Source organism: Rhinoderma darwinii, chromosome 9 (genome assembly GCF_050947455.1).
Source record: "Rhinoderma darwinii isolate aRhiDar2 chromosome 9, aRhiDar2.hap1, whole genome shotgun sequence".
NCBI lineage: Eukaryota > Metazoa > Chordata > Amphibia > Anura > Rhinodermatidae > Rhinoderma > Rhinoderma darwinii.
Window position 1 is genome coordinate 80301785 of NC_134695.1, and position 17808 is coordinate 80319592.

A 17808-nucleotide genomic window follows, 5' to 3' on the forward strand; every position below is an offset into this window, starting at 1 on the left:
GAGGACAGGCAGGACCCCCTTCTACTGTATATAACGTGACTATTGGAGACCAGCGCTGAGGACAGGCAGGACCCCCATCTACTGTATATAACGTGACTACTGGGGACCAGAGCTGAGGACAGGCAGGACCCCCATCTAATGTATATAACATGACTACTGGAGACCAGCACTGAGGACAGGCAGGACCCCCATCTACTGTATATAACGTGACTACTGGAGACCAGAGCTGAGGACAGGCAGGACCCCCATCTACTGTATATAACGTGACTACTGGGGACCAGAGCTGAGGACAGGCAGGACCCCCATCTAATGTATATAACGTGACCACTGGAGACCAGCGCTGAGGACAGGCAGGACCCCCATCTACTGTATATAACGTGACCACTGGAGACCAGCGCTGAGGACAGGTAGGACCCCCATCTACTGTATATAACGTGACTACTGGGGACCAGCGCTGAGGACAGGCAGGACCCCCATCTACTGTATATAACGTGACTACTGGAGACCAGCGCTGAGGACAGGTAGGACCCCCATCTACTGTATATAACGTGACTACTGGAGACCAGAGCTGAGGACAGGCGGGACCCCCATCTACTGTATATAACGTGACCACTGGAGACCAGCGCTGAGGACAGGCAGGACCCCCATCTACTGTATATAACGTGACCACTGGAGACCAGCGCTGAGGACAGGTAGGACCCCCATCTACTGTATATAACGTGACTACTGGGGACCAGCGCTGAGGACAGGCAGGACCCCCATCTACTGTATATAACGTGACTACTGGAGACCAGCGCTGAGGACAGGCAGGACCTCCATCTACTGTATATAACGTGACTACTGGAGACCAGCGCTGAGGACAGGTAGGACCCCCATCTACTGTATATAACGTGACTACTGGAGACCAGAGCTGAGGACAGGCAGGACCCCCATCTACTGTATATAACGTGACTACTGGAGACCAGAGCTGAGGACAGGTAGGACCCCCATCTACTGTATATAACGTGACTACTGGGGACCAGCGCTGAGGACAGGCAGGACCCCCATCTACTGTATATAACGTGACTACTGGAGACCAGCGCTGAGGACAGGCAGGACCCCCATCTACTGTATATAACGTGACTACTGGAGACCAGCGCTGAGGACAGGCAGGACCCCCATCTACTGTATATAACGTGACTACTGGAGTAGTAGTCACTAGTGGAGGAGTTGTAGTCTCTGCTCATGGGAGGAGTAGTAGTCTCTGCTCATGGGAGGAGTTGTAGTCTCTCCTCATGGGAGGAGTTGTAGTCTTTCCTCATGGGAGGAGTTGTAGTCTCTGCTCATGGGAGGAGTAGTAGTCTCTGCTCATGGGAGGAGTAGTAGTCTCTGCTCATGGGAGGAGTTGTAGTCTCTCCTCATGGGAGGAGTTGTAGTCTCTCCTCATGGGAGGAGTTGTAGTCTCTCCTCATGGGAGGAGTAGTAGTCTCTGCTCATGGGAGGAGTAGTAGTCTCTGCTCATGGGAGGAGTTGTAGTCTCTCCTCATGGGAGGAGTTGTAGTCTTTCCTCATGGGAGGAGTTGTAGTCTCTGCTCATGGGAGGAGTAGTAGTCTCTGCTCATGGGAGGAGTTGTAGTCTCTCCTCATGGGAGGAGTTGTAGTCTCTCCTCATGGGAGGAGTTGTAGTCTCTGCTCATGGGAGGAGTAGTAGTCTCTGCTCATGGGAGGAGTAGTAGTCTCTGCTCATGGGAGGAGTTGTAGTCTCTGGTAGGTATGGGGGGAACTTCATTAAATGTTATGTATTTTGATATTTTTCTTGATGCCTAAAGTTCAGTGTTTGCTCCGATATCAGGATCCGGGTCTTGCTGGAGATGTTTCTGTTAGATCTCGGGGGTAATGAGGACTGCTGCTTGCTGTAGGGGGCGCTCTGTGGCACTGGGTATGGGATGATCAGGGGCAGTTACCCGGTGCTCTGAAATTCCAGTAATTGGGGTATCCGTGTCTGTGTGTACGGGGTTATAGATATATGTAGGGTTATATTTGGGGTTGGGGATATATAATATATATTTTTCATTTATCCCTAACCCTGTAATGCATAAGACGAACTATAACCTAAATGACCCTAAAGGTCATTACAACAATAGAGAAGTAGGTGAAGCCAGGGCTTGAAAAATCAAATTTTCTTGAAAAACATTAAAAGTCAGAAGGGGGGGTTGAAACGGAACACTCTTCGTCGCAGCAGTATGAAGGGAACGCCGCGTAAGGGTAAAAACCTATAACCGCGCCTATTGACAGAAGAAAGACTCAAACCGGCGGCAAACGAATGGCCATCCCACGAAGACCGTCATCGAAAGAGAGTAAAGTCTCGTCACATGGGAAAAGCGAACAGTCGTGTCATACAAGACGTAACAATCGTGCGCTTTTTAATGTGACTCCGCTCGTCCATGTTGGATCAGGATGCGTTTCGTTTGCATGTATAGACATTTCGGCTTGAATATTTCCCGTGTGGTTTTGGCGTCTGTAAATGTCGTCTCCTGATGGCATTTCCACATTATTGGCGTGAGACGTATTTTTATTTTTTCTGTTTCTCTTGACATTTTTGCCGTTCTACGTGATGCGTTTTTTTCCTGCGTTTTCTGTCTTTATTTCGGCTCCATGTTTGACGTTGGATTGTGTATTTTTTTTTGATAGTTGTTCATATTTGATTGGCCGATCATACAGCCTATATATTTACCAGCTCACCTGTATACACATGATATATTTACCAGCTCGCCTGTATACACATGATATATTTACCAGCTCACCTGTATACACATGATATATTTACCAGCTCACCTGTATACACATGATATATTTACCAGCTCACCTGTATACACATGATATATTTACCAGCTCACCTGTATACACATGATATATTCACCAGCTCACCTGTATACACATGATATATTTACCAGCTCGCCTGTATACACATGATATATTTACCAGCTCGCCTGTATACACATGATATATTTACCAGCTCACCTGTATACACATGATATATTTACCAGCTCGCCTGTATACACATGATATATTTACCAGCTCGCCTGTATACACATGATATATTTACCAGCTCACCTGTATACACATGATATATTTACCAGCTCACCTGTATACGCATGATATATTTACCTGCTCGCCTGTATACACATGATATATTTACCAGCTCACCTGTATACACATGATATATTTACCAGCTCACCTGTATACACATGATATATTTACCAGCTCGCCTGTATACACATGATATATTTACCTGCTCGCCTGTATACGCATGATATATTTACCAGCTCACCTGTATACACATGATATATTTACCAGCTCACCTGTATACACATGATATATTTACCAGCTCGCCTGTATACACATGATATATTTACCAGCTCACCTGTATACACATGATATATTTACCAGCTCACCTGTATACACATGATATATTTACCAGCTCACCTGTATACGCATGATATATTTACCAGCTCACCTGTATACACATGATATATTTACCAGCTCACCTGTATACACATGATATATTTACCAGCTCACCTGTATACACATGATATATTTACCAGCTCACCTGTATACACATGATATATTTACCAGCTCGCCTGTATACACATGATATATTTACCTGCTCGCCTGTATACGCATGATATATTTACCAGCTCGCCTGTATACACATGATATATTTACCAGCTCACCTGTATACACATGATATATTTACCAGCTCGCCTGTATACACATGATATATTTACCAGCTCACCTGTATACACATGATATATTTACCAGCTCGCCTGTATACACATGATATATTTACCAGCTCACCTGTATACACATGATATATTCACCAGCTCACCTGTATACACATGATATATTTACCAGCTCGCCTGTATACACATGATATATTTACCAGCTCACCTGTATACGCATGATATATTTACCAGCTCACCTGTATACACATGATATATTTACCAGCTCGCCTGTATACACATGATATATTTACCAGCTCACCTGTATACGCATGATATATTTACCAGCTCACCTGTATACGCATGATATATTTACCAGCTCACCTGTATACACATGATATATTTACCAGCTCACCTGTATACACATGATATATTTACCAGCTCACCTGTATACGCATGATATATTTACCAGCTCACCTGTATACACATGATATATTTACCAGCTCACCTGTATACACATGATATATTTACCAGCTCGCCTGTATACACATGATATATTTACCTGCTCGCCTGTATACGCATGATATATTTACCAGCTCACCTGTATACACATGATATATTTACCAGCTCACCTGTATACACATGATATATTTACCAGCTCGCCTGTATACACATGATATATTTACCAGCTCGCCTGTATACACATGATATATTTACCAGCTCACCTGTATACACATGATATATTTACCAGCTCACCTGTATACACATGATATATTTACCAGCTCACCTGTATACACATGATATATTTACCAGCTCGCCTGTATACACATGATATATTTACCTGCTCGCCTGTATACGCATGATATATTTACCAGCTCACCTGTATACACATGATATATTTACCAGCTCACCTGTATACGCATGATATATTTACCAGCTCACCTGTATACGCATGATATATTTACCAGCTCACCTGTATACGCATGATATATTTACCAGCTCGCCTGTATACACATGATATATTTACCTGCTCGCCTGTATACACATGATATATTTACCAGCTCGCCTGTATACACATGATATATTTACCAGCTCACCTGTATACGCATGATATATTTACCAGCTCACCTGTATACGCATGATATATTTACCAGCTCGCCTGTATACACATGATATATTTACCTGCTCGCCTGTATACACATGATATATTTACCTGCTCGCCTGTATACGCATGATATATTTACCTGCTCGCCTGTATACACATGATATATTTACCAGCTCACCTGTATACACATGATATATTTACCAGCTCGCCTGTATACACATGATATATTTACCTGCTCGCCTGTATACGCATGATATATTTACCAGCTCACCTGTATACACATGATATATTTACCAGCTCGCCTGTATACACATGATATATTTACCAGCTCGCCTGTATACACATGATATATTTACCAGCTCGCCTGTATACACATGATATATTTACCAGCTCGCCTGTATACACATGATATATTTACCTGCTCGCCTGTATACGCATGATATATTTACCAGCTCACCTGTATACACATGATATATTTACCAGCTCACCTGTATACACATGATATATTTACCAGCTCGCCTGTATACACATGATATATTTACCTGCTCGCCTGTATACACATGATATATTTACCAGCTCGCCTGTATACACATGATATATTTACCAGCTCGCCTGTATACACATGATATATTTACCAGCTCGCCTGTATACACATGATATATTTACCTGCTCACCTGTATACACATGATATATTTACCAGCTCACCTGTATACACATGATATATTTACCAGCTCGCCTGTATACGCATGATATATTTACCAGCTCACCTGTATACGCATGATATATTTACCAGCTCACCTGTATACGCATGATATATTTACCAGCTCACCTGTATACGCATGATATATTTACCAGCTCACCTGTATACACATGATATATTTACCTGCTCGCCTGTATACACATGATATATTTACCAGCTCGCCTGTATACACATGATATATTTACCAGCTCACCTGTATACGCATGATATATTTACCAGCTCACCTGTATACGCATGATATATTTACCAGCTCACCTGTATACGCATGATATATTTACCAGCTCGCCTGTATACACATGATATATTTACCAGCTCGCCTGTATACACATGATATATTTACCAGCTCACCTGTATACACATGATATATTTACCAGCTCACCTGTATACACATGATATATTTACCAGCTCGCCTGTATACGCATGATATATTTACCAGCTCGCCTGTATACGCATGATATATTTACCAGCTCACCTGTATACGCATGATATATTTACCAGCTCACCTGTATACGCATGATATATTTACCAGCTCACCTGTATACGCATGATATATTTACCAGCTCGCCTGTATACGCATGATATATTTACCAGCTCACCTGTATACGCATGATATATTTACCAGCTCACCTGTATACGCATGATATATTTACCAGCTCACCTGTATACACATGATATATTTACCTGCTCGCCTGTATACACATGATATATTTACCAGCTCGCCTGTATACACATGATATATTTACCAGCTCGCCTGTATACACATGATATATTTACCAGCTCGCCTGTATACACATGATATATTTACCAGCTCGCCTGTATACACATGATATATTTACCAGCTCGCCTGTATACGCATGATATATTTACCAGCTCACCTGTATACGCATGATATATTTACCTGCTCACCTGTATACACATGATATATTTACCAGCTCACCTGTATACACATGATATATTTACCAGCTCACCTGTATACACATGATATATTTACCTGCTCACCTGTATACGCATGATATATTTACCAGCTCACCTGTATACGCATGATATATTTACCAGCTCACCTGTATACGCATGATATATTTACCAGCTCACCTGTATACACATGATATATTTACCAGCTCACCTGTATACGCATGATATATTTACCTGCTCACCTGTATACGCATGATATATTTACCAGCTCACCTGTATACGCATGATATATTTACCAGCTCACCTGTATACACATGATATATTTACCTGCTCGCCTGTATACGCATGATATATTTACCTGCTCACCTGTATACGCATGATATATTTACCAGCTCACCTGTATACACATGATATATTTACCAGCTCACCTGTATACACATGATATATTTACCTGCTCACCTGTATACGCATGATATATTTACCTGCTCACCTGTATACGCATGATATATTTACCAGCTCACCTGTATACGCATGATATATTTACCAGCTCACCTGTATACACATGATATATTTACCAGCTCACCTGTATACACATGATATATTTACCAGCTCACCTGTATACACATGATATATTTACCAGCTCACCTGTATACACATGATATATTTACCAGCTCACCTGTATACACATGATATATATTTTTATTTCTTTGTCTCATTTCTTATTTGTATCTTATTGATCAGAAGTGAATGTTTGTTACGTTTTGACGCCGTTTTGCTCTTCTCCCGTGTGATGCGACTTTTCTCTTTTCTATTTGATGATTGTCTTTGTCGCCTTCCGTGTGCGTTTTCTTTGCCCCTGGTTTGATTCTGTCATTAGGCGCGGTTATAGGTTTTTAAACCCACGGGGTTCCCTTTCTGCTGCTGCAACTAAGAGCATTTTAGCGCCCGAAACGTGTCAGACTTGGGACCCCTCGCCCCCCCCCCTTCTGACTTTTAATGCGTTTCAATAAAATGTGACGTTTTTATTTTTCCAGTGCAGGATTCACCTTCTCTACAGGAACGACCCCTCCGTCAGTCCAGCTGCTTCATCCGTGCAGGTCCGTCAGTCCAGCTGCTTCATCCGTGCAGGTCCGTCAGTCCAGCTGCTTCATCCGTGCAGGTCCGTCAGTCTCTACGATTCCTTGATGTTGTTCTGGCTGAGCTGATCCATATATTCCCTTCTATACGTCCGGCTGCATGAACCCCTATACACAGTTCTCAGTACCCTCAGACCCAGTGACAAGTTCTGCACATTTGGCGCATCATTGTGACGGTTCCTGGTAATATCCCAGTATAATCTCCGGGACAGCCCCCCCCTGCACCCCTTCCCCGGTGATGTCTCTGCTGTGGTCAGGGGTCTGGGATAGAAAACTGGGGGATGGAAGAAGAGGATTTGGCTCTGGTGTTTATTATGGTTTCTGTGGTTCACTGTATGACAGAGAATATTCCATGAGCCGAAACCTCCAACCTCCTCCGCAGAGGTCAGACCCTCGCCCCAGCCAAGTCCAGATCTAAGACGCGGCTGGCGGGAATGCTGAGACTTGCAGTTCAGGAGCGGCGCTGTGATGGGGCCTGCGCCATGTACAGAAGTCTAGACATAGGCAGTACAGACCTCGTGCTTTACTGTCCTGATGATCTTCAGTTTTATACTCCAGTCACATCCAGAGCTGCAGTCACAATACTGTATTTCTCTTCACCTACCAGTTTTGCTTATATCCTCAAATGCCCTGTACATTGTGTATCAGACAACTGTGCCATGGCTGGTGTAACCACTACATCTCCCACAATGCAGCACAGCACAGTATGTGTAGCACCACATAGCACTACATTCCCCATCATGTAATGCTGTAACTGTCTGCTGAGCTGTGTATCTAATCCTATCATGTGTGATACTGTGTGCTGAGCTGTGTATCTAATCCTATCATGTGTGATACTGTCTGCTGATACCTGTATCTAATCCTATCATGTGTGATACTGTCTGCTGAGCCGTGTATCTAATCCTATCATGTGTGATACTGTCTGCTGAGCTGTGTATCTAATCCTGTCATGTGTGATACTGTCTGCTGAGCCGTGTATCTAATCCTATCATGTGTGATACTGTCGGCTGTATCTAAGCCTGTCCTGTGTGATACTGTCAGTTGTATCTAAGCCTGTCCTGTGTGATACGGTCTGCTGTATCTAAGCCTGTCCTGTGTGATACTGTCTGCTGTATCTAAGCCTGTCCTGTGTGATACTGTCTGCTGTATCTAAGCCTGTCCTGTGTGATACTGTCTGCTGTATCTGAGCTTGTCCTGTGTGATACTGTTGGCTGTATCTAAGCCTGTCCTGTGTGATACTGTCTGCTGTATCTAAGCCTGTCCTGTGTGATACTGTCTGCTGTATCTAAGCCTGTCCTGTGTGATACTGTGTGCTGTATCTAAGCCTGTCCTGTGTGATACTGTGTGCTGTATCTAAGCCTGTCCTGTGTGATACTGTCTGCTGTATCTAAGCCTGTCCTGTGTGATACAGTCTGCTGTATCTAAGCCTGTCCTGTGTGATGCTGTATCTAAGCCTGTCCTGTGTGATACTGTCTGCTGTATCTAAGCCTGTCCTGTGTGATACTGTCTGCTGTATCTAAGCCTGTCCTGTGTGATACTGTCTGCTGTATCTAAGCCTGTCCTGTGTGATACTGTCTGCTGTATCTAAGCCTGTCCTGTGTGATACTGTCTGCTGTATCTAAGCCTGTCCTGTGTGATACTGTCTGCTGTATCTAAGCCTGTCCTGTGTGATACTGTCTGCTGTATCTAAGCCTGTCCTGTGTGATACTGTCTGCTGTATCTAAGCCTGTCCTGTGTGATACTGTCTGCTGTATCTAAGCCTGTCCTGTGTGATACTGTCTGCTGTATCTAAGCCTGTCCTGTGTGATACTGTCTGCTGTATCTAAGCCTGTCCTGTGTGATACTGTCTGCTGTATCTAAGCCTGTCCTGTGTGATACTGTCTGCTGTATCTAAGCCTGTCCTGTGTGATACTGTCTGCTGTATCTAAGCCTGTCCTGTGTGATACTGTCTGCTGTATCTAAGCCTGTCCTGTGTGATACTGTCTGCTGTATCTAAGCCTGTCCTGTGTGATACTGTCTGCTGTATCTAAGCCTGTCCTGTGTGATACTGTCTGCTGTATCTAAGCCTGTCCTGTGTGATACTGTCTGCTGTATCTAAGCCTGTCCTGTGTGATACTGTCTGCTGTATCTAAGCCTGTCCTGTGTGATACTGTCTGCTGTATCTAAGCCTGTCCTGTGTGATACTGTCTGCTGTATCTAAGCCTGTCCTGTGTGATACTGTCTGCTGTATCTAAGCCTGTCCTGTGTGATACTGTCTGCTGTATCTAAGCCTGTCCTGTGTGATACTGTCTGCTGTATCTAAGCCTGTCCTGTGTGATACTGTCTGCTGTATCTAAGCCTGTCCTGTGTGATACTGTCTGCTGTATCTAAGCCTGTCCTGTGTGATACTGTCTGCTGTATCTAAGCCTGTCCTGTGTGATACTGTCTGCTGTATCTAAGCCTGTCCTGTGTGATACTGTCTGCTGTATCTAAGCCTGTCCTGTGTGATACTGTCTGCTGTATCTAAGCCTGTCCTGTGTGATACTGTCTGCTGTATCTAAGCCTGTCCTGTGTGATACTGTCTGCTGTATCTAAGCCTGTCCTGTGTGATACTGTCTGCTGTATCTAAGCCTGTCCTGTGTGATACTGTCTGCTGTATCTAAGCCTGTCCTGTGTGATACTGTCTGCTGTATCTAAGCCTGTCCTGTGTGATACTGTCTGCTGTATCTAAGCCTGTCCTGTGTGATACTGTCTGCTGTATCTAAGCCTGTCCTGTGTGATACTGTCTGCTGTATCTAAGCCTGTCCTGTGTGATACTGTCTGCTGTATCTAAGCCTGTCCTGTGTGATACTGTCTGCTGTATCTAAGCCTGTCCTGTGTGATACTGTCTGCTGTATCTAAGCCTGTCCTGTGTGATACTGTCTGCTGTATCTAAGCCTGTCCTGTGTGATACTGTCTGCTGTATCTAAGCCTGTCCTGTGTGATACTGTCTGCTGTATCTAAGCCTGTCCTGTGTGATACTGTCTGCTGTATCTAAGCCTGTCCTGTGTGATACTGTCTGCTGTATCTAAGCCTGTCCTGTGTGATACTGTCTGCTGTATCTAAGCCTGTCCTGTGTGATACTGTCTGCTGTATCTAAGCCTGTCCTGTGTGATACTGTCTGCTGTATCTAAGCCTGTCCTGTGTGATACTGTCTGCTGTATCTAAGCCTGTCCTGTGTGATACTGTCTGCTGTATCTAAGCCTGTCCTGTGTGATACGGTCTGCTGTATCTAAGCCTGTCCTGTGTGATACTGTCTGCTGTATCTAAGCCTGTCCTGTGTGATACGGTCTGCTGTATCTAAGCCTGTCCTGTGTGATACTGTCTGCTGTATCTAAGCCTGTCCTGTGTGATACTGTCTGCTGTATCTAAGCCTGTCCTGTGTGATACTGTCTGCTGTATCTAAGCCTGTCCTGTGTGATACTGTCTGCTGTATCTAAGCCTGTCCTGTGTGATACTGTCTGCTGTATCTAAGCCTGTCCTGTGTGATACTGTCTGCTGTATCTAAGCCTGTCCTGTGTGATACTGTCTGCTGTATCTAAGCCTGTCCTGTGTGATACTGTCTGCTGTATCTAAGCCTGTCCTGTGTGATACTGTCTGCTGTATCTAAGCCTGTCCTGTGTGATACTGTCTGCTGTATCTAAGCCTGTCCTGTGTGATACTGTCTGCTGTATCTAAGCCTGTCCTGTGTGATACTGTCTGCTGTATCTAAGCCTGTCCTGTGTGATACTGTCTGCTGTATCTAAGCCTGTCCTGTGTGATACTGTCTGCTGTATCTAAGCCTGTCCTGTGTGATACAGTCTCCGGGTAGCACATCGCTGTAAATTCTTGTTGCTGATGAGTCTTGTAGTTTAACAATTTTGCTTTCGTCCTCTTCTATGTTCTGGAAATGTGACCCATAAAGGGTTAAGTAGCTGAATGTGTGAGAACGGGCGGCAGCGGAGCCCCTCATAACACGGCTGTGGGGGACCTCCCCTCCAGGAAAGAGTGGGATCTACTGTGGGGTCCCCTATATCACCGTACAGCAGGGGTTAATACTGTGCTCCGCTCCTGTACAGTGTGATGTCATCGTATATGGCGGCATGTGAAGTCACAATGTGGTATAATGGGCGGCGTTTAACCCCGTGTTGTCTATAGACTCCATACACAGAGGAATATAATAGGTTTAATGAGGCCCAACAGAAGATCCGCCTTGTTACCTATTGCAGCCAATCAGAGCGCAGCTTTCATATCCTTAACCTCTCTGGAACAATGAAAGCTGCGCTGTGATTGGCAGCCACGGGACAGTTCCTTTAAATGAGACAAATACCGACATTTGACGAGGGATGTGCAAGGAGTGAACCCGCGGGCAGCCGGATGTCACGGTAAAGCTACAACTCCCACCATGCCAATGAGCTGCTGCAGAACCTCTTTACACCGGGTCACTAAATAATGATTGACTGGTCACCGTGGTTGTCTCCTTTATGGCCGGTATTGATTGCGGAGCCGCAGTTATCATGAGGGACCTGAGATCCAGAACCACAATAGTGATGATGAGCAGAGCTGTCCTGTGCTGGGGATGATGGGTTCGGTTGTTCCGGTCTCAGGCTCCTGGGTCTAATGTTGCTTCTGTTTTTCTTGTATCTCAGAGTTGACGTCCGGCCCATAAACTTCTCGCCGTCGTCATGATGAGTCTGTGGATTTTCGCGCTCGGGGTCCTTCTCCTCGGGGGCCACTACCACTGCATGTTCCTCACCAATAACACCTTCCTGGAGAACTTCCTGAGCAAATACCAGGACCGCGCCGCGCACTCCAGGAGCCGAAGAGCCATCCCCAGGTCCGACAAGGAGGAAATCCTGCAACTGCACAACAAACTGCGAGGACAAGTCCACCCATCATCCTCCAACATGGAGTACATGGTGAGTGCACCCCTCACCCGGGGATTAACCGTCACAACGTGTCTAAGGTGGTGTCACCAATTCTATTCAACCATCTCCTAGTTATCTGTTCCTGGGAAAGCTGGGTGACCACCACTATGTCCAGGGGATGATCATTCAGCTTTCCCGGGCTCCTGGATGGTAAATCTCTCACGTTCTGCAGCGACGCATCCTCGGCTTCCATATCTTTGCATATCGTAGTATGTTGGATACTCGGGGTTCTAGAAAAGCAGGATGACAACCCCTGTCGGAGCTGTAAAGGCGACCATATTGGTTGTTACCCGGCTTATTCCATAACTCAGAGGGCGAGATTTTAGGGCCTTAGACGGTGGGTTCTCCGGCTGGTCCGCGGCACGGTGGTCTGGGGGCGCCGCTCAGCAGAGTCTTCTCCTTCATGCCGGGCGCCATCTATTTTGGTCACAGAGGGTTTAAGTTTCCCAGAGCTCAGGCGGAACGAGGCGCAGCAGAGGATTTGGGTTGGCGTTTGGATATGAAGGCTCGGGAGTCCGTGTTCGCCTGTGTTTCTCCGGAGACCGTACGGACGGCTCTTTATATCTGACGCTGCTGAACGCGCCGTTCTCCAGGATTTCATTAGAATAAAAGATTTTTACGTCCAAGAGAAAAATATGAAACATCGACCGGCGCTGCGCTGGAGGACCGCACACCCAATATCTCAAGATTCTGTCTCGAACGGCGACCTTTATTACTTTGTCACACACTTTATCCGTAATGCGACCAAATTATAGACTATCGAAGACATTGATGTGAAAGAAGCAGGTTCCCCAGCAGCACAGAGTATTTCAGGAGTGCACTGATCTTGTGGTCCTAGTCACATAGCGGAAGCAGCAGGTTATACATGAAAGGTGGACATCCCTCTGCGATCTGTACGTTTTCATCTTGGCTGCTCACTCATCCATTGCGCCAGTCATGTGAATAACGGACTCAGCCGAGTTGAATAATGAAAAATGGCAAATTTCTCAAAAAGAGCATAAAAAAAACCGGTGTAATAAGCGGCCGCGTCCTCGTCTCATGATCTTACAACCAGATTAGGAGCAGTTCTGAATAAAGGTAAAGAGGATTATCCTGCACAACCGGAGATCATACAGCAGTGCCACCTACTGGACGTACCACCAGGAAAAATACAACTGCGTTACCCAGAAATCCTCCAGCAGTTGTGTGTCGTCTTACCAGTGTAAGTCGGGATAAGGAGACGCATTGAGGAATATTCTAGTAGAAAACCAGGAAAACCTGTCTGCCCCAAAACCATTTTCCAGTCCGGAGCAGAACTATTCAATATGTTCCTGTGATGGCCACTAGGGGCGCTGTTCTGTGTATGGTGGTAGACTCCAGGTCTATAATGTCTATAAATTGAAATTTCTGTAAAAAAGTATTTTGTGCCCAATGTAACGAGGCAATGGAGACCCCTCGGAGAACACAGGGCAGTGCCCGCGCTGACGGTTCTGCCGTCCTCCTACAGGGCGCAGCTGCTTTGGCAGTGAAGGGGTTATTATGGCTACAAGAATAGATGAGGTGAAGAATCGCTGAAGCCAAAGTGAGTTTATTGGAGGTGACTTCTCTGCCCACGGAGGCAGCAGCCGGGCAAGAAAGAGCCTCATTCTAGGGCTGTGGAAAAGTACAGGGAAGAGCTGGCAGACGGAGCCGGAATGTTTGCCATGAAATTACAGCCTCAGGACCTGGTTTCATGGTCCTCGGTGACCTGAAGTGACTTCACGAGAGGGAACGTTATGGAGAAGGGAAGGGGCAGGTAGAGGAGTCCTGTCCTGCACACACCAGGGCCACCCAGGGCGCGCGCACCCCACACTACTGCCCGGGCCTTACAAACGCAGTGTAAAAGTCCTAAACGTGGGCGATGGATGGACGAGGAGGCCCCTGCCCTCTGTACAAAACCCTCATATAGGAACAGCCCTCACATGAGGCAGCTCCACCGTCCAGGAGTGATCTACTAAAGTTGCTGGAACTGCTGCGGCATGCTGAATATTCCTGTGATCTGATTGGCTGCAGGATGATCTAATCCTCTGTATTTTATCATGATCTGATTGGCTGCATTGTGATGTGGTGCTTTGAATATTCATATGATCTGATTAACTGCCCGGTGATCTAATCCCATTAATTTTCTCGTGATTTGTTTGGCTCCTGGGTGATCTGGTCCTTTAAATATTCTTATGATCTGATTGGCTGCCGGATGATCTAGTCCTTTGAATATTCTTATGATCCGACTGGTTGCCAGGTGATCTAGTCCTTTGAATGTTTCCGTGATCTGATTGGCTGCTGGATTACCTGTGGTATATTGTAATGATCAGTTTGTTCTTGTTCTGTATTTTCATGGTATGATTTGCCGTAATTGACTGTCAGTTGATCCCTAATTGTCTGGGTGACTCCAGGTTTAGATTGTAAGCTCTGTGGACAGCAGGGCCTGGTCTCCTGGAGTCTCTACAACGTCTGACATCTGTAGGTTCCTCCTGTGACCCCCCCCCCTGTATTGCAATGAACGGGGGTCGTGACCTAGGAGATCTCTGCGGCTCGACCCTCACTACCTGATGTCACGACTTGTCTATTTATGGAAGTTTCTTCATTTACATTGAACCCGCTGCATAAAATTGTCCATTTAAAAGTGAAACCCCCGAGTCTTCCCGGGAGCCGGACGCCCTGACTGCCGCAGGAGCGCGGGGGATGGGTGTATTTGTCGTGGACTCTCGGCAGAAGTCGCGGAGCTGTGCACCGGATAGGCCGCTATGAAATCTACCAAAGCCTCGCCGCGCAGACACGACCGCGGCCTCCGAGCTGCTGCTTATCCTGTAGGTTTTCCAGGCTCGGAGTCTGTGGATGAAGCCAAAACCAAAAGTAAAAAAATATCTAGATTCTAGAGAAGTTCTGTAAGAAAATGAGGCCGTGTTATCCTGCGGAGACGCTGCCGGGAAGAGGGAACGTTTACCAAGCGCCAGTCTACCAGGGAACGTCCGCCGTGTTTACTCTGCAATAAGACACTTTTTTTTGCAACTACAACCCCCATCATCCAAAAAAATAATAATTCTATATAAAACATAGATTGGAAATGGGATTGTAAGTGTTAAGATTTACTGGTAACTTCACTGCATGGATAAAATGTAACACTCAAGAATCTCCAGGAGCTCAAGGATTATGAACTAGGATGTCACCGCTGCTCTCTAGTGTATGGATAAGCGGCATTCTCAGTGATGTCACCGCTGCTCTCTAGTGAATGGATAGGCTGCATTCTCAGTGATGTCACCGCTGCTCTCTAGTGTATGGATAAGCGGCATTCTCAGTGATGTCACCACTGCTCTCTAGTGAATGGATAGGCTGCATTCTCAGTGATGTCACCGCTGCTCTCTAGTGCATGGATAGGCTGCATTCTTAGTGATGTCACCACTGCTCTCTAGTGAATGGATAGGCTGCATTCTCAGTGATGTCACCGCTGCTCTCTAGTGAATGGATAGGCTGCATTCTCAGTGATGTCACTGCTGCTCTCTAGTGAATGGATAAGCGGCATTCTCAGTGATGTCACTGCTGCTCTCTAGTGAATGGATAAGCGGCATTCTCAGTGATGTCACCACTGCTCTCTAGTGAATGGATAGGCTGCATTCTCAGTGATGTCACCGCTGCTCTCTAGTGCATGGATAGGCTGCATTCTCAGTGATGTCACCGCTGCTCTCTAGTGCATGGATAGGCTGCATTCTCAGTGATGTCACTGCTGCTCTCTAGTGAATGGACAGGCTGCATTCTCAGTGATGTCACCGCTGCTCTCTAGTGTATGGATAGGCTGTATTCTCAGTGATGTCACCGCTGCGCTCTAGTGATTGGATAGGCTGCATTCTCAGTGATGTCACTGCTGCTCTCTAGTGAATGGATAGGCTACATTCTCCGTGATGTCACCGCTGCTCTCTAGTGAATGGATAGGCTGCATTCTCAGTGATGTCACTGCTGCTCTCTAGTGAATGGATAGGCTGTATTCTCAGTGATGTCACCGCTGCTCTCTAGTGAATGGATAGGCTGCATTCTCAGTGCTGTCACCGCTGCTCTCTAGTGAATGGATAGGCTGCATTCTCAGTGATGTCACCGCTGCTCTCTAGTGAATGGATAGGCTGCATTCTCAGTGATGTCACCGCTGCTCTCTAGTGAATGGATAAGCGGCATTCTCAGTGATGTCACCGCTGCTCTCTAGTGTAAGACACCTGCAGTGGCACAGGATTTGCATCCTGTAAAGAGAAAACGTTGATCTTGGCAATAATTCACAGGAAACCAGACACGTAAAATATATTTGATTCCCTGATGACCTTTTTTAGGGGTATTTTGGTTTACTATTGTATGAGAAATCAGAATATTCCAGAAGTCCATCCACAAATAGAGACGAGCGGTGTAAATGGGGGATCTTGTTGACAGACGTTCCCCCATATATAACATATCGGGGCATTTTTAGTTCATGGGGATGACACTTCTCTGGCATGGAAGGATCACCGGCTGCCCATAGAAGCAGTAGATCACCATTGATTTGAATGGATCGTCATTGCTCAGTTCTTCTTCCTCCGCAAGGCACTAAAATCAGCAAATTACATCGAATGGTTGAAAAAAAGACTCCTCTGAGATAATCCCGGTTAATCCAGAAGAAGAGGAAAGGGAAACACTCCTTTCTGCCCCCTGGTGGTGATGGGCTGGATGAACACCCAGTCACAACCTGTCCAGAGCTCCACTGCTTGCACAGTAAAGAAGCCTTTCCTCCTGCGTGTCTTTTTGTCTGACGAGGATTTGACCATTACTGCTGTGACTTGTGCAGTTCCTTCCAGAATGCTCCATGGGACACGGGTTGAGGGATAAGGATCATTGTTGTCCCCAGAATTTTTCTGTTTTGAGATTCCCTTTTTTTTTCTCTTCAATAATGGGGTGTTAACCCTCTCCGGTCTGTTCTCTGAAGGGCCCGTCCACTGTCTTTAGTGGGAATCGGATCAGAAAGTGGCCGGAGGGAGGATGGAATCCGTCTCCCCGTGATGTGAACGCAGGTGACTAATCCTCCGCAGATCCCAATCCTCCGGTCATGTGTGCGGCCCCGCTGCCGGGCGCACATTTTCTGGGTCACGTCCCCTGACCTGGATGGAGCTGGGAATGTCTGGTTTTGCTGTATAAGTGGTCAGGGGTCCGGGTATAAGGGGGGGCTCCAGTCTAGAATCCTAAATATCGGAATTCTGCATTTAATAATCTCAAAGTCTTTGTAATTTTATAATGTTTT

At 45.9% G+C, this 17808-nt stretch overlaps 1 protein-coding gene across 5 annotated transcripts in view; it reads left to right on the forward strand.

The window, feature by feature from the left end:
• The window catches only part of CRISPLD2 (cysteine rich secretory protein LCCL domain containing 2), a 46783-nt gene that overhangs the window by 13900 nt on the left and 15075 nt on the right, over nt 1–17808 (forward strand). Inside the window, exons 2-3 of one of the 5 annotated variants that reach the window (XM_075838284.1) lie at nt 7513–7637; nt 12261–12530. In XM_075838284.1, the coding sequence (XP_075694399.1) occupies nt 12297–12530 (234 nt within the window). In that variant the 5' untranslated portion in view covers nt 7513–7637; nt 12261–12296. Of the gene's footprint in view, nt 1–7512; nt 7638–11934; nt 11997–12260; nt 12531–17808 lie in introns of those variants that run through there. The other 4 variants (XM_075838285.1, XM_075838286.1, XM_075838288.1 and 1 more) reach the window with 4 other exon arrangements.